The sequence below is a fragment of the Apiospora hydei genome (assembly GCF_038363865.1).
Source record: "Apiospora hydei strain CBS 114990 chromosome Unknown utg000005l_segment0_segment0, whole genome shotgun sequence".
In the NCBI taxonomy this organism is placed as follows: domain Eukaryota; kingdom Fungi; phylum Ascomycota; class Sordariomycetes; order Amphisphaeriales; family Apiosporaceae; genus Apiospora; species Apiospora hydei.
Window position 1 is genome coordinate 850,866 of NW_027117364.1, and position 16,394 is coordinate 867,259.

Below are 16,394 nucleotides of genomic sequence, written 5' to 3' on the forward strand. Positions count from 1 at the left end.
GTGAATGTGGGTGGTGTTGCGACGATGTGATGGCGAGATGATGGTGACTTGGTGCTTCCGTGGCCGAGTACGTTGCGATGACCGTTTATTCCGGTTTGATCAAATGTTTGTCAAGCGCTTATGCCAGTGTACTGGAAATAACCTAACTGCACTTGGGTTGGATGGACACTTTTCGTTTCCAAGTTCGTTTTGGTGGGTTCAGGCGAGAAAGACGGCAAGGCCTTGCTTATAAATATGTACCTATGTGTACCTATGGATGGTGGGAGAAGGTTGAGATGTTGCTTGCCGTGTGACTCATTGCCAGTGGTTTCTGAATTTAAGAAGCTTAAAAAGGTGCCAACTCCCGTCCCATCCTTATCAATGGTACACATTGCATTCGATATCGACTTTCATCTAGGCAAGCAAACACGCCTGTCACATAACCGTGACCCAACCGTGACCCTAGCACAGCTTCTTATGCAATACAGATGGGCGCCATCCAATGGCTACCTATCGTTTGGTATGTGAATGGAATGGGGTGCAAAGGCACCTCGGATGGAGATAAATTAGGATACCACTTGCCTTATGACTCATTGCTTCTGTCGTTTGAATCTATAAAGCGGAAGAAAGACTCGGCGCATTTCGTTTCAAAATACATGCCATTTGATCGTCAGTTACCGCGTCCTTTACATGCACACGAAACATATGTGTTTTTGCATCATCATGATACACCCGGTCTGTTGAAATATGCGCTAGGTCGGCCTGCTGAAGCCAAATCAACCAATTCACATCAGCTCGCTCTGGCCCTCCACGACGACCGAGATCTCACAGCGATGAGCAACTCTGACCAAGATGACGCCAGACATACATACCGATTCCAACCAACCCGCGCCGAGATATGAGCATGTGCTCCACTTCCGTCGTGGGCGCGAGGTCACTTTTTAGCCCAACCTCATCATACCCTACTGCGACAGCCGTAAGACCCCAGTTGAGCTGAATAGTATTCCGCCATTGCTATCTCACACCTGATGCCTCCCTAAGAGGCGGATACAATCAGAAGTGGGCCTAATATGGTGAGGATCACGATATTGCGGACATGGAGTCCCAACTTCGTCCCCTTCGGGTGATCATACAGCAATTTCGTGTCGGCAATGCCCGCCCAGGTCCAGCAGAGTAGGAAGATGCCCAACGATCTCCTCTCACCCAGTAGCAGCATGTTCCAGACAAAGATCCCGGCCCCGAGGTTTCGTCCGGTCGCGGCGGGCATGAGTACCCATGTCTCCGGATGCGCTGCTCCAAGCCCATAGATATCTGCCACTTCAAGAACATCAATGTACGGTACTTTATGGATATGCAGAGATGCCATTCAAGGGTGCCAAAACCTACGTTTGGGGACGCTAATAAAGGTGCCAAGAACCCCGGAGAATATCAGGAGCGAGCCGACGATCATGCACGCCCCATCCAGCAAGAATAAGTAAGGGGCGTCGTATGCGCTGAAGCCCGTTGTCATATCGCCTGTCGTAAGTAGTCGTCATGGAAAGCAGGTTGAGCTACAATTGCAGCCTTGCGGAAGAGCTGGATGTGATGGGGGACTATGCCACTTATGTCTCGTATTGCTTATCCCGATTCTAGGACATTTCGGAGTTACCATGTTACACACGGAGCTTTTCAATTGTCTGAGCTCAAGCCACTCATATTTGAACGCCGAGTCTACTCTCGACATGTTCCTTGTGAAAGGTGTCCAGCCACAGCCAAAGACGACGTCCGAGTCCCGAACGACTTCCGGGTGTATTCAGTAATGCCACTCTAAGTTTGGGAGAGATGTCGCAGTAAGATGGAGGCAGGGGTCAGCCCCTTGACGCGCCTAACGCGCGACGCGAGATATCCCATTTGTGTATTTATTAGCACCGTAGTGCCTTTCTCTTTTGTTCTTTTCTTTCCTTCCTCTAGCTAGCACTTTATGAATCATCTGACGCTCTCTGTCGTACAACAAGAGATATATCTTGAAAGGGACTTTCTCGCAAGGCGCGAATGGTGGGATGGCCACAGAGACCGAGGATTCATCCTCCTTGCACATACCATTAGTGTCCATTGGTTCCTATATGAGGCCTCATCCTTTCCATAGTCCGCGGGCGATGTCGAACGATATCCTTCCCGGCATAGATATTCCAAGCACATTCATAAAGCCTCTTGACTTCTGCGATGTCTTGCGCATGCACTCGCTACCCTTTCCAATACGCATTCATCACCGACAGCGGATTCTCGGCCCCGAAACAGCAGGCAGGCTGTTCCACGGGGCAGTTCAGGTTGGCGGTCCTCAGGAACGCGCGGGAGTTGTCCTCGGTCTCGCGCACATACTCATGACGCAGGCCCATGATGTGACCCAGTTCGTGGGCGAGGATACCGGCAAGGGCCCCCCTATACTCCGGATCGAGGGCATGTGGGTATAACTTGAGCACACTGTCGATATCGCCAGGAAAGAAAGCATGGGCAAAGTAACCCTGGCCCGTGGTGTACCTGACGACAAAGTCCACTTCTTCCTTGGGACTGGCCTCTACGAAGCTTACTCCAGCACCCTTCCACTGGATGATGGCCTGGACCAGAGACGCCTTGATGTGGCAAAGATCCATGTCCGAGAGAGACATCGGATCAACCCGGTATTTCAACGTTGCCCCTGAGATCCAAAGGGGAATCTTCCCATCCCAGCCGAGACGTAAACCCAGATGGTCTTGGAGCACTGGCTCTGTACTGCACGGAGCATTTACCATGGTAGTTTCGCTCTCGGCGATATCAGTGTCCTCCACGGTATCGATGAACGTAGTTTCTTCTTTGGACCTGTTCGTCCGACCCCAAAATCTCGCAGGGGGCTGGCTCATGTGCGTTGAATGATGGATCGGAAGTGTCATCGACCTCCAAGCCGATGCTCAATCGAGCATGATCAACCCTTTCCAAAGGAAACACCTCATCGGCGTGCCAGACATCATTTCCGACACGAACGGCTATGGCGACTTGCGCATGGAGACGTTGATCGACGAGGCTCAGGTCGACTTTGCCGACGGCAAAGCCATGGTGCTTGAGTGAGGTAATGACTGGCTTATGATGGCCGCTCTCAAGAGAAACAGCTCTATTGTGGTAGCCGTGAACGCCGAGGCGACTGCCAAGTAGGTCGGGGTTTTTGAACTGCGTCGGGCCTCGACCAAAGAAATCCCCGTCCCCAAACACGGTTGCAAGGATTGAAACCTCCCATGACCCGGAATCGAAGTTGAGTTCGACGTGGATGAGGGGGTGGAGAATGGGATCATCATAAAAGAGAGGAAGCGAGGAGGAAAAGAAGAGACTCCTGAACGTATTGTAAAAGCTGCGTACTGTCTCGAAGTCGACCTCAGCAGCGCCCACGAGCCCTCCGGTCGCATGAAATACGATGGCCGACGCTGTCGACCGGAAGGGTTCGGCAAGAAAGGGAAGCCATGATTGATCGGCCTGCATGGTCTCTCGTTCTGTCCCCTGAGTTCGCTGCGCACTCACTCCAGTTGGTTGAAGGTCTCTAGCTGAGGAGTTGGGTCGAAAGAGTGAATGATAGTCGAGCTCGCTCCTTGGCAGATGAGGTCCGTATTCGGCATCTAATAACTAATATGACGTCATGTAAACAAGAATGCTAGAAATAAACCGTTGGGTCTTAGGTCTGCGTTGTCCAGCAACGAGAAAAAGTCAATAGATCGGCAGGGTGGAGGGGATGCATATATATGTCTCTAAGTAATATTAGATACAGAACGTTGCAATCTGCGTCAACGTTGGATTCATCAGCGGACTGGAAGCCAAATGTTACATATCCTGAAATAATTGGTACAATGACGAATGGTAAGGTCACCTTGTGGATATCTATGCATATGCTGGTACATTTTGCTTCATCTGTTCAAGAAGGAGTGAGTCGTCGAATCAATGCTACCTAGCACGGGAAACACCGCGTAAGGAAGGGAAGGGGGCTAGGGCTTCTGCCCTTAGTAAAAAGGCAGCAAGCTGCCTCGCTGTAAGAAAGGCGAATCAAATGCGGTGACTCCTATTTAGATGCCCAAAGGAGGGCGGGGCTTCAGGCACCTCCCATTACGACGACTGGAAGTACGTAGTTTCTATATGAGAAGCAAGGCATCAATACGCCCGTCCCATAATTTCTATTGGCTTTGAAGACACATGGGCTTGATATTTTTAACGTCGCCGTCCAGCGCATCCCGATCTGACGTAATTACGACTCATCTTTCTTTGGGTACGCGACGTACTGATGCCTCCATCGAACGCGACGGAGCCAGTAATATGCAGTCTTAAGTCGGGAACGTTCAGCGCGCCCAGTGCCTTAGGGAAGTGCTTCATAGCAAAGACCAACCACATGGCTGCTCGGCCTTCGCGTCAGCAGGCCCCCTCACCCCGCCCCAGAGGGCATAACGGAAACACAGCTGCCGAGACCAACAAGGTGTCAAAGGAGTTACCAAGCTACGGCCTTCTCAATGGCAATGTACACCGCTTGCTGTACAAGTAGACCCACTGGATCTATTGAGCTTAAAGCTGTGGTCTTTCCTGTACAAAGAGGTTGTAATGTGATATGGACAAGGGGTTCAACGGAGGGTTAAAGCGGCAGCTGAGGGCTCTCACATTCATTCGGGAAGCCTGTTCTGCTGTACGAGAAGCGAGAGGCGATGTAACCCTACCTCCCCCATATCACCGCCCCCAATCGTCACCCTTTCCGGCAGGCAAATCAATCCCGCTGCCAACGTAAAATTACTCACTTGGGCATAAACATCCGAAACCGGTCGGTACCAGTGCATTTAAAGCATTTACCCTGGGTCCGAGTTTCCTGTACTCAAAACGTCCTTGTATGCCTCGACTTGAACCGTCGAATACTTGTGAGAGAATGGGGACAGTAAACACGTGCTCGATCCTCAGCAGCTGAGCGGATCTCAAGAATACGGGATAGCTCTATGTGTAGGGGACATACGTTCAGGAGCATGTTGTTTGCTTGCAGTACTCCGCGCGCCGTCTGGATGCCTCGGGAACCGTTACTAGCATTGGTGTTGGGTCGCGCATGGAGACAGCGCTCTATCACTCAGCTAACGTCCACTAGAACCACGAAGGCATTGGACTCCATTCATCCCTGCATATACGGTAACTTGGAATTGAACTATTGGCATCGCCGCTGGGTTTGAACCAGGCCGCTAGATCGTTAGAGAATCAGGGACGATGTCATTGTCCGGGTAGCAGACCCGGGCCCACTGGTATGCTTACGGAGCGGTGGCCTGAATTATGGGGCCGCACTCGACTTGTCAAGCTGTGGGGGTCCTTGGTGTTCGGTGTGTCCAGATTCGCTCTATCTTTTGTTTGGCCGTATTAGAGGCAGATTCTGCATCGAGGGGTGGGGATTAGCCTGTCCTGGAGTTGGCCTCATACCTCAGCCCAGCCTCAGACAGACCCCAAACTCCCTATGGCGCAGCCCACCGTGCTCCCGTTCGCCAAGAAACCCCCGAACATCACGCCACGACGGCGGCGGGCGCCAGGCTGAACACGGCGAAGCCCAGCCGGAGCTTCCACATCGCCTCGGGCCGCACCGCGCCGCCGCCCACGGGATCGGTGTTGATCGCCGTTACGAGCCTGTCGAACACGCCCCCATCCGCGGGCGCGCGGGCCAGGTACATGGGCTGGTACTTGGGCGTAAGGCCGCCAGCCGTGAGGTTGACCAGAGACATGGCGGCGTAGCCCTAGTTGTCGATCTGCGTGCCGCGCACGTGGAACAGAGTGAAGATGACCCAGATGCCATGCGTTGGGCTGGTGATCGCCTTGGAGACGCCGTACGTGTAGAACAGTTTGATTTGTTCAACATCGTTTCAACACCTTGTGTCAAACCTCGGCGCAAAGAATGATGTAGCAGTGGCAGTCAACGTCTCTATCAAGGACGCTCCAGAAGCAGTGTAAAGGGTGGCCGCGAGTGCCAAGTTGGTGGCGAAGATCCGTCCACTCAGGGGCTAGCTAGCCACAGTGCTTTGTAGCGCCATCGGGTACATGGATAGTGACGTCCATAGCTTTGAAGATATTAAATGAACCAAGATGATAATGCAACCGGGAGGAATTGGATAACTGCCCGATAATTCTATCGCAACAATGTGGTGTGTACAATGAAGAGGAAAATGATAGATGACAAAGCAGCACTTATTAGGGTGTGTTGTCCCTATGACAAGTGCGTGCAGCTGGAAAGAAAAAGCTCGAAAGGGGAAGATGATGGCGCTGTATTGATGTTGAGACTGCATTTGACATGTATTCCTGGATGGCACTGCTGCCTTTTTCACCCCATTGGCTTGAAAAGCCGTACACCGATGATGAAGTGCAGATAAGGTCGCGTATAGAACGGCCTCGGTCCTTGCTGGTCTCAAGGCTCTTCTCCTTCACCCTGGAGTATACTCCTGTATACCACCTCGTGGTGCAGCGGCTTCGGCTCCTCAACATCTTGGCGCAGAACGTAGCGTCTCAGCCACCAAGGCAAGTACTCCCCAACCTGGTACCGCGCAAAATCCCGCGTGCGGACCGAGAACACCTCGTCCAGTTCGTCTAGTCCTCTCTGCCGGGTCTCGGGAACGAACAGGTATACCAAGACGAAGGCCACAAGATTGAGGAACGCGTAGAGGATGAAAGCTCCTTGCGTCCCCAAAGCTGTCTCGAGTCTGGGGAAGGTCAAGGACAGCACTGCTGCCCAAACGTTCGTCGTGGCGACAGCGAGAGCCATGCCGAGCTCTCTATGGGAGAGCGGAAACACCTCGGCCGAGTAGGAGTTCGGCACCGGTCCCATTCCAGGCGAGTACAGAGCGCAGAAGACGTAAACCAGGACTGCCAAGAGGCCAAAGTGTGCAAGGCTATCCGCGGGTATGCTGAAGGTCATGCCGGCGCAGAACATGGTGAGTGCCATGAGTGGTAGAGTTAGAAGCAGTAGGGACCTCCTACCCAGGGTGTCCATTGTCCATATGGCAGGGAAAGCGCCCAGGAAGTTGACGAGTCCGAAGAGAACTGAAGCCAGGAGAGCCCCAAACCTAGAGAAGCCTGCATCCAGAAAAATGGAGGACGAGTAAAAAGAGATGATGTTTATACCGCAAAGCTGCTGTGATATCATGACCGAAAAGGAGGCCAGGGTGGCTCGCCGGATGCGTGGGATAGAGTAGAGCTCCATGAACTGTTTGCCAATGGACGGCTTTGGTATGGGGTCATTGCTGCTCGTCCTGGTCAGAGTGTAGGCAGCGTATACTTCTCTAGCGGCTTGAAACTCGGTGTTGCGAAGCCTGCAGAGTGACTCGAATGCCTCTGCATACCGCAACTTCTTCATCAGCCAGGCTGGGGACTCCGGGCAATGGAAGACTAGACTCGCAAGAGGTATGACTGGCAGGGCGGGTGCCACCAGTTGTAGTCTCCATGTCATTTCTCCGAACTACTCATTGGTGATTAGCAGCTGATATCAAGCTGAAATAGGAGTTTACTCACGTTGAAGAATGCCACATTTGCCAGAAAGCCCGCAAAGACACCAAATGCGACCCACATCTGCCATGAGACGGCTAGCCCACCTCGGATGGAGGGCGGAGCACACTCGGCGGCGAAGATGGAGACGGTACTGGCCCCAATACCCAGACCGATACCAACCATGACACGGAAGAGCAAGAGCTGGGGCCAGCTCTGACTCAGCGAGGACGCGACGTTGGAGAAAAGGCACATCAAGGCGCCGGTAAAGACAGCACCACGCCGGCCAAATCGGTAGTTGAGAGGCTCAGAAAGCCATGCACCACTGTGGGCAATGATGTGTCAGCAGTATTTTTGACAGGATTGGCTTGGGTGAAGCTCCTTACACGAGTGCAGTGCTCAGATATATAGCGCTGTTGATGAGGCCGACGAGCAAAGTGTCTCTGAAATCCGGGGAGTCAATCCCGAACTCCTTGGGAAAGTAAAGGTTGGCGCCATTCATGGAAGCTTGAGCCCACCCTTGCTCTATCGCGCCGATGGAGCACACCAGTATGGTGAAGTAGAGTGTCTTCGGTTGCCTCCATTTCCGCTCAGTTTCGAGCTCTAGAGCGCGGAGCTCTGCAGCTGTAATGCCGGGGATCTGATCTACACGCACGTCGCCTTGTAGTGAGATGGCGGATCTCTCAAACAGATCAATATACTCCAATAATCCGTGTTGTTTGACAAAGTCGTGGACGATGTGATATTGAATGGGGGTTGGAACGCCTTCCTGCACATCCTCGGTTGCAGCGTCGGTGAGCGAGGGCGTACCTTCGGAAACGGTGTCGTCATAATCATCTCCCGGCAGAGTATCGTAGTTCGGCATTTCGTCCGTGGACTTGCTAGGTCCAATCGATGAACCAATGCAGAGTCTTGAGTTGTTTAGCCGACAGAGTCAAGCATGAAGGGCAAACAGAGATTGTGCGGGCAAAAGTGACTGACGTGAAACGCGGCTTTGTTGAGCGACTCGTGCACCACAGTGGAGGCTTCCATGGCTGCAGGCACGAGACACCCAAGATCCATTTTAGATAAAATGCGAGATCTGGGGGAATTCCCGTGTTTCTGGCAAGATCCACAGCCCCCGTATCCCACATCACACACAGTCTGTGTGTGCATAGGTACGTAAAGCGAGGAATGCCTTGAAGATCAAACTGGGGAACAGAAGGGATTGGGGAACCTAGTTCTCTTCGAGCGGAAGATTGGCATAACTGACAAATCGGATTTGTTGAAAATTGACCGACCTTGGTTGTGCTGATTGACAGACGCTGAATTTGGTATCCCCCAAAATAATCGGAGTCCGGGGAGCCCCACCACCGACTTGCCGGACCCCTCTTGTCACTTTCCCCTGCCCCTTTTGCTATGTGGATTTGACTTTAGCTTTATGTACCAAGTCATTTGCTGAGCGGCACAAAAAACGAACCCCAACCCCCTTTCCTAGGTTGCCCACCCCCTATCACTGAGCAAAACAAGTTTTAGTCCCATGTTTCAATTATCCGACGAGCCTCAACCTTAAGCAGACGTCGTACGATCTAAAAGCACAGTCGAATAAATACGAGATCCCGTGTAGATATCCTCCTGTCGCCCACTTCTTCTCAAGGTTTCCCTTGCTACATTCAACAGCCAAAAGTCCTCGCCAGGTGCTGCGACAAGATTAATCGCTACCGGCAGGTATTCACCTCCCCTCGTAATCTTTGACTGATACTCCACCTCTCCAATCGGCAGAACAATGTCCGGTGATCCTAGTATGGGCGGGAGGTACAGCTGATCAATATCAGCAAGGGCGGGAGGCGACTTATTCACGACGTCACGATAGTTCGGCTCCACGTTTGCAATCGGCAACACCAAAAGTGTTTTCTTCGAGTTGAACAAGTGCTGAAGGAGCCACCTTCGATAAATGTCGAGCTTGTGCAAACCGTCCGTGTGTTGCTCGTCACTCACAGCAGCACCAGTGTTCCATCTGTCACGGACAAACGGGATGACGTAAGGAGCACGACCGTACTTTTGAGAGAATTCGGCTCTGAATGCGTCCGTGGAATGGTAGAAGCTGTAGAAGTATGTATGTGAAATGACATCCTGGAGGTACGCCGATAGACCATCCGAAACTCCGTCGGGCGGTGATACTTGCCAAGTTTCCTGGATAGAAACCTCCTCAACCTGAGCACCAACAAACGTTGACATCTCTTCCAGAAACCCCTTTACCTGCCGCATTTGGTCCAGGTTCTGGACAGGGAAGTAGTCCAGAGTAAAGACCACCTTGAATGGCCTGTCGAAGGAAAACACGGATGTTTCTCCGGGCGGGATCCATGCCCTGAGAACTGACTCCAACACATGCAAACTCCGTGCGAAGACACATGGTGTATCGAATCTCAGGAAGGTTTGGACCATACCATTCATGCTAACAGCAGAGTGTGTGGGTCTGAACTGATAGACGCCGTTCACCAATGCAGGCCGCCGGCCACTGCCGCTCGTGTCCGATCCTATAGCGCAGTCGAGCCAGTCATAGGATGCAACGGCCACCGCGCTTCCACTACTACTCCCAGCCGGGGACTGGTACCCATCACCTCTTGGATTGAAGGGTGTTTGGAAGTCCACCGCCTCGAGCGGCTCTTCTCTAGCGATCATGGAACTCAACTTGGTCAAGCCCAGAATCTGAGCACCAGCATCGACTAACCGCTGGACAACGATAGCTGTTGCTTGGGCGGGAGGACAACGTCGATAGTAGTCCGCATTGCAGAGAGAAGTTTTCAAACCTCGCAGCTGGAAGAGATCCTTGACGGCAATTCGCATCTGAGACAGACCATACTGATTGCCGTCGTCACACGCCGGCAACCGTGACGGTACCGCCACACCTAGGGTCTGATACCGTGTCCCAGCAACGTGCAGCTGTCTAAAGCTTCCGCTGCATCATGTTAGCCTTAACCGTTGTCATTTGAAGGTGGTTACGCATTACGCTGCAGTATTTTGAGGCTTGAGCGTTGTCAAGAAACAATATTGCGCATCGTCGTACAACCGGCACACGGGCCGAAGAAGACCGCCGTAGAGATAGTGGGGACCCGGCTTTAGTTTGTTGGGATGGCTGTTGCTCGGCGTGACATAGATCCATTTGGTTTTCGTCGTAGACCCGAGCAGAAAGCAGTCGCCTGGTTGGAACATCACATTTGCCCGAGAATTGCCGATAACTACCAAGCCCTCCAGGAACTCTTGTCGGAAAACATCATCGTGTTTCTCAAAATGTCGAATCACCGATCTTATCCAACACTTGGTTATGCGTATTTCTGGGCGACTAGCAAATACGGTAACCAAGGAAGGGTTCGGTACTTTGTTTGGGGGTTGAAACTGCAGAACCGTTAGTTACACAGCTAGGCTCGGTCAATAAAGGGGCCGTTCCTGCAAGCCACCAAATGCCGCATACGAATAACCAGCTACCTGGAATAGGCAAGTCCCATCCCCATCGTCAGGTACGTAATGTTCCAAATCATCCATGATAGTAGCACTAGGAAACCTATCGTTTGATGTTATGGTTTTCCATTTCCGGGCTCGTGTTTCGGGCACCCTGTGACATAAAAGGGGCGGGGATAGCGAACCCAATTTCGTTGGTGGCGAGGGGGATCAAGTACATGCAGGCAGGTCACCCCTTGCATGCATAGCCACATATACGTGGTATTTAGCCACAGCTCAATACACACATGCATGTTGGCTGTTGCCACTGATGCTTCATCCAACGCTTGGTCGGTTTGGGCATCGTATTAAAGCTTGACTACAACAAGCGCCTCGTGAAACGACCAAAAACAAAATGTCACCCATGCTTGAGTCTCCCTTTCAAGGAATGCTCCATTCTATGCGCAATAAACCCAGCCGCTACGTCTTGTTCGTGACCACTAGTACGATGTGGCGACGAATCAAGTGGAAGGAAAGCTAAACGAAAGGGATGCCAAAACGCTACCGCTTGTTGAGCAATCTCCGAGGAAATAGTCGCAGCTCCTCCGCATCCCATTGAAAAAGGGCATACACTATAATCGCAAAAACGAATGTTATAACAAACCACACCCAAAGCGATGGCGCCTCCCCATTACCCAGCTCTCTCACGTTCATCCCAAACGCCGACGTGGTGAAGGACAGCGGCACGAAGACCAAGGCCAGCTTGGTCAGTTTGGTTACACTCTTGGCCTCTGCGAAGGCCTTCTGCGACTCGCGGATGGTAGCATTGTGGGCCACAATCCCTATGCCCTGGACACACTCGTTGTATAGTGCTTCGGCTCGACAGAGCGCGGCCCGGAAGTCGTCAAGCATCGAAACCATTTCTTCGGTATACGCGCCATTGGTGCTGTTCCTGATGGGCTGGTACGCCGGCCGTTTCCGGAAGCGTTCCACGAAGTCGATGCAGTCCTGGAGGCTGTCTATGTGACGCTTCAGGATCTGCTGGGTGTACAGCAGGTTCGACATGGTCGGGCTCTCCTGGGCCGTCACGGCAGAATGGGTCAACTCGCTCCGGACATTCGTCTCCAGCGTGTCCAGCAGGGCCATTTCCGAGAACAGGGCGAATCGAAAGACAGGGCTGAGGGCGTACAGCGGATCCACCGCGGCCTGTGCTGTGTCCAGATCTCGATCATACTCTTCGAAGAGTATCGATGCGCTCTGGGGCCGGACGTGTGGCTCGCTACCTTGTCGACTGGGTGCCCCACCTTCGAGAGCCATCCTCGGTTTGAATATTGATATGGGCTGGTATGTCACCTCCGTTGGTTTGCGAGGCATTCGCAGTCTCCAGGGCCCTTCCGAACCTTCATCGAGACTACGACCTACGTCCGACCATACGATGCCTGAACCAAATTAGGTCACCCGTACTTGATTTTGCAGCTGGTACTTACTTTGCCAACCTCCGTTCTTCATTAATGAGACGTTAATGGTGATGACCTGCTCGATTGCAAACTGGTGTGTATCCAGCATCACAAACTCTCTAACCATGGAATCCCCCCGGATGGAACGTTGCAGATTCCAGGCTTTTCAATTTGTGGATATATGCCTCCATGTCCCTTGAAGTCTGTATCCTGGTGGCTTCCAGACGCTCCTGGGCTACAACTCTTTGAGCTGGTGCTTTTACTCCATTCAGCACCCCAATGGTGGGAATCCGAAGCATGAGAGTATCTGCTTGGGCTGAGGGAAGACGCGGTGCCATATCCCGTCTTGAGATGTTGGTTCCGGACTCAGACCAAAAGCATAGGTGCCTCTGAAAAATATCCGGGTCAATTCGGAACTTGGCTCCTAGAGAATTCAGCCACTCGGCTGACGGGTAACCCTTCAGCACAACCAGACTACCTGCAGACCTAGAGACAGTTTCGAGTTGATCTAGCAAGCTCAAGTACTGTGGTCTGTTCTCAGGCCCGTCTTGCCAGTTGAAGGACATAACCAAAGGGAAGGATTCCTGATGATGAGCAGCTGTCGTCGGGTGGTATTTCCACTGTGCTGTGTGACCTTTGTAGGGTTGCGCGAGGAACTTGGCCAGGGCATCAAAGCGCAGGCCAGAGTACAGTGACTTTTTGCTGGGTATATGTGAAAAGTCCATGACCATATCTGCGTAATCTTGCGAACTCTCTGCGGCAATTTATTAGGCTAATTTCATGCATTACAACTCAAGGATCAACGCACTGAGGCTATGGCGGCGATGGTAACGACGCTGCGGCGACGTGTTGTCGTACACAGGGGCAAGGGCTCGTAGCCTGAAATCTTCTAAGGTATCTGAAGACATGATGGCTGACGATGAGGATTCTGCTAGGCACCATTAAAGGGTGGTAGAAGACTGGATTTGTCAAGGCTTCAGTTATCGTGACTTAATTTGCTTGTCCCTCGTTTCAACAGTACTGCTCACGAGGACACTCTTATATCAATTACCCTCAAGCGTGTTGACAATATCTTCTCTGACAATCTTTTAGATATGAAATCCGTTTCTGCCTTGACGATGAAGTTGGTGTTGAGATGGATTGACGCCTAGACGGGACGACTTCCGATTGGTCGGTTTCGCGTTCCCATTGCCCGAGAAGTCACAACTTACCATATTCGCAATTGAGTGCATTTGGCGGCGCCCAGCAACGATGTGTGCAGTAATGTAACTCATATCGAATCCAAGGATGGCCCTCATCATGATTGTCTCATGGGCTGACCTATGAGTCGATCTGGAAAAAGGGAACAGTGGAATAGGGTCGTAACGGCCACTCATATCGATAGGACTGTTCCCGCTGCAGGCAACTGTCGTTCGTCTATCGGGCGAATTTGAAACGAGGCGTTGCAACTGTGGGCAGAAGGAGCCGTTCTGGCCCGCAATAGCCTGCAGCAGACCCCATTGGCGAATGCCCTATCAGATACTCCTGTGTGGTAGTACTGGACGCCCAGAAGTCCGCCCAGAGGCATTCTCTCTTGAGGACCGTTTCAAAGCGCCCCGAGAACCCGAGGATGGCGCGCATGATTTGCTTATCGCGTATGCGCACCCGGCGTTAGGCAGTTCAGGTTACCGATCTTAGCGGCAAGCGAAACGAAACGAGTTTTCGCTTTGCCAGAGCTGACGCTTCACAATTCGTGTGCACATCGAAACGCAGCTTGGATTTCCTAGGAACCAGAGAAGAAGAAGACAGAAATGCATGAAATCGGGTATTTATTGGCAACACCCAGGGCAGATTCTCAAGCCCACCTTTTCTTTTCTCTATCGACTCATCCACATATACACAACACCAAAAGTACAAACGATACTGTTTTGGGATTCTACAATCGTGAAGTAAGGTCCCTTATGGCTCATGTTTTGACGGACTGGTTGAGTGAGGCTGATCACACCACAACAGAACGCCAGAGATTTGATTACATAACGCGAACGCAACCACAACCAAGATGCCGTCTTCTGGGATCACCCCGAACCGCTCCGGCTCTCCAGTTCCTGGGAAACGACAGCCCTGGAAGGAGAATTGGGATGCACTATCAATCGCCGAACCCACAGAAGTTGGCACAGACCACGGCTTCGAGAGGGGTGAGCAAATGGTCATGGATGGTAATATAGCGGGCAATCATCTGAAGGCCGAGGGCGATAAGAAGGAACCGGTTGAAGCCAAGGAATCGGACGACGCTCAGAAAGCTATGGGTGCCATACAGGAGAGTGGGGACACCAAGACAAGCGAGGACACCAAGACAAGCGAGGGTATCAAGGGAAGTGAGGATACCAAGGAAAGAGAGGACACGATGGAAAAGGAGGACACCAATGAGAGCGAGAAAACCGAGGTCAGCAAGAGTGACGAGGACGGCAAGGGTAGCGAGAATGCCGAGGAAAAGGGCGAGGATGGAGGGAAGCACGTTGGGGAGTAACGAGGGTTGCTAGCCGATCCCATCCGATTAGCAGCGCCTTGACGGATAGATAGCATGTAGGGATTGGAGAAGCGTGTCTGGCCACCAACGGCCACAGCCTTGATTGATGCCCAATCACTCGATATGCAACAGGGGTAGAGCAAACCACTTGGAATGCCTGTTTAACGGCCGAATACTACATACTTTCGTTTTTTGACACTGCCAAGCCCTTGTTTAAGCAGTCACCTTTGATAGTCGGGCGTAATTCTCCTGTCGGTCTACCTCAATCGCCGGGCGTACCTATATTAAGCAAGTATATTGAAATAAGTGGGACTATGTGTTGACGATACGACCATAGCTTTGCCTCCGTGAGACCATGGTACTTGACTGGGCGTTGAAAAGAAATGAAGCTCTTCCTGAGGCCAAAAAAGAGTTCACAAGTATAAAGAGTGTTTCGTTTCAGGACCGCAAAATTCTCTTCTATCTAACAGCCACTTGCGCACCTTGGTCATAGAACATTTGCAAACGCTGTTCAAAATGACGGTGGTCAGCGACCAAAGTGTTGTGTCCGAAATGCACTACTTAGAGCAGCAAAAGTTGTACGAGACAGAGAAACCATACAGCTTACGGTTTCCCCCGAATGGCATCCCACAGCTTCCTCAATCCAATGTGAAGAGGGAGAGGCACCAGATCCAACTTCACAGTATGCGTCAAAGGAAAGACCTAACACTCGACAGCTGTGGTTTTGAGTTGCTGGTGTCTCCTTGCTCTATCCCCTACGAAGACTTTGCCAACCCACAGAGGATACAAGATACGTATCTTCCTAACCTTGGCCACAACTTGAAAATAGCCCTGGGAGCAAAGTTGGTGATCCCTCTAGACTCCTGTGTAAGTCTCCTCGATGTAAATCTGTAGCACTTCGCTCACTCAGGGTCAGGTCAGAAGGCGTCATAGGTTATTCCCTATCTCAACAGGAGAAAACTATGAGCACAACCAGCCTACAGCGATGGCACACATAGGTCGGTGCTTTATCATGTGATTGGTGACGTCGATGAAGGCTCTGACATGGGCCAGATTTTACTGTCCGTGAAGGCGAAAGGATGATCCATGCCCTGTTCGGAGGAAACGCCGATCAAGTTCTCCAAAGCCGCTGGCAAATTATCAAGTGAGTCAGTCCGTTGCGGCTCGTCCAGCTAAAACTGGCTGGTGATTACTGACGGGATCACAGTGCATGGCGACCCATCAAAGGCCCCCTGAATGACTGGCCTTTAGGGCTTTGCGATACGAGGACGGTCGACTTCCAGTCGGATACGATGCCTGGAGACATTGTATTCCGCGAGTTCTTCACCGAGAATATTCAAGTTCACTACAACTCCAAGCAGGTGTGGTATTGGCTGCCTGAACAGACTGTCGACGAAGTTCTCCTCTTCAAGAGCGCTGAATCGGATGCCAACAGCGCCCAAGGTGCGTCAAACATTGGTTGGTAGAGCCATCATCCATGTCGAGACTGACGGGTTTCCATTTTAGGGGTACCCCACGCGGGGTTTCCTAACCCGAATGTCACCCTGGAAGAC

The 16,394-nt window shown here is 51.9% G+C and overlaps 7 protein-coding genes across 7 annotated transcripts; 3 read left to right on the top strand and 4 right to left on the bottom strand.

Annotated features, from left to right (window-relative positions):
• Nucleotides 1–2,201: 2,201 nt before the first annotated feature.
• Nucleotides 2,202–2,609, bottom strand: PG997_005748 (uncharacterized protein; the record flags this gene model as incomplete). The annotated part of the gene is made up of 1 exon (XM_066810063.1): nt 2,202–2,609. The coding sequence occupies one exon, from the start codon at nt 2,607–2,609 to the stop codon at nt 2,202–2,204; it is 408 nt and encodes a 135-aa protein (XP_066668986.1).
• Nucleotides 2,610–2,913: 304 nt separating this feature from the next.
• PG997_005749 (uncharacterized protein) lies at nt 2,914–3,144 on the top strand (the record flags this gene model as incomplete). Its single annotated transcript, XM_066810064.1, has 2 exons — nt 2,914–3,056; nt 3,102–3,144. The coding sequence occupies 2 exons, from the start codon at nt 2,914–2,916 to the stop codon at nt 3,142–3,144; spliced, it is 186 nt and encodes a 61-aa protein (XP_066668987.1).
• Nucleotides 3,145–5,495: 2,351 nt separating this feature from the next.
• Nucleotides 5,496–5,711, bottom strand: PG997_005750 (uncharacterized protein; the record flags this gene model as incomplete). Its single annotated transcript, XM_066810065.1, has 1 exon — nt 5,496–5,711. The coding sequence occupies one exon, from the start codon at nt 5,709–5,711 to the stop codon at nt 5,496–5,498; it is 216 nt and encodes a 71-aa protein (XP_066668988.1).
• A 677-nt stretch (nt 5,712–6,388) lies between these two features.
• Nucleotides 6,389–8,493, bottom strand: PG997_005751 (uncharacterized protein; the record flags this gene model as incomplete). The annotated part of the gene is made up of 4 exons (XM_066810066.1): nt 6,389–7,435; nt 7,489–7,786; nt 7,848–8,372; nt 8,450–8,493. The coding sequence occupies 4 exons, from the start codon at nt 8,491–8,493 to the stop codon at nt 6,389–6,391; spliced, it is 1,914 nt and encodes a 637-aa protein (XP_066668989.1).
• A 516-nt stretch (nt 8,494–9,009) lies between these two features.
• Nucleotides 9,010–13,243, bottom strand: PG997_005752 (amidase signature enzyme; the record flags this gene model as incomplete). Its single annotated transcript, XM_066810067.1, has 6 exons — nt 9,010–10,399; nt 10,451–10,836; nt 11,587–12,317; nt 12,366–12,426; nt 12,611–13,089; nt 13,144–13,243. 6 exons carry the CDS (start codon nt 13,241–13,243, stop codon nt 9,010–9,012), a joined length of 3,147 nt encoding a protein of 1,048 aa, XP_066668990.1.
• Nucleotides 13,244–14,373: 1,130 nt separating this feature from the next.
• Nucleotides 14,374–14,841, top strand: PG997_005753 (uncharacterized protein; the record flags this gene model as incomplete). Its single annotated transcript, XM_066810068.1, has 1 exon — nt 14,374–14,841. The coding sequence occupies one exon, from the start codon at nt 14,374–14,376 to the stop codon at nt 14,839–14,841; it is 468 nt and encodes a 155-aa protein (XP_066668991.1).
• A 516-nt stretch (nt 14,842–15,357) lies between these two features.
• Nucleotides 15,358–16,307, top strand: PG997_005754 (uncharacterized protein; the record flags this gene model as incomplete). The annotated part of the gene is made up of 4 exons (XM_066810069.1): nt 15,358–15,708; nt 15,752–15,839; nt 15,895–15,985; nt 16,049–16,307. 4 exons carry the CDS (start codon nt 15,358–15,360, stop codon nt 16,305–16,307), a joined length of 789 nt encoding a protein of 262 aa, XP_066668992.1.
• Between the last annotated feature and the right edge of the window lie 87 nt (nt 16,308–16,394).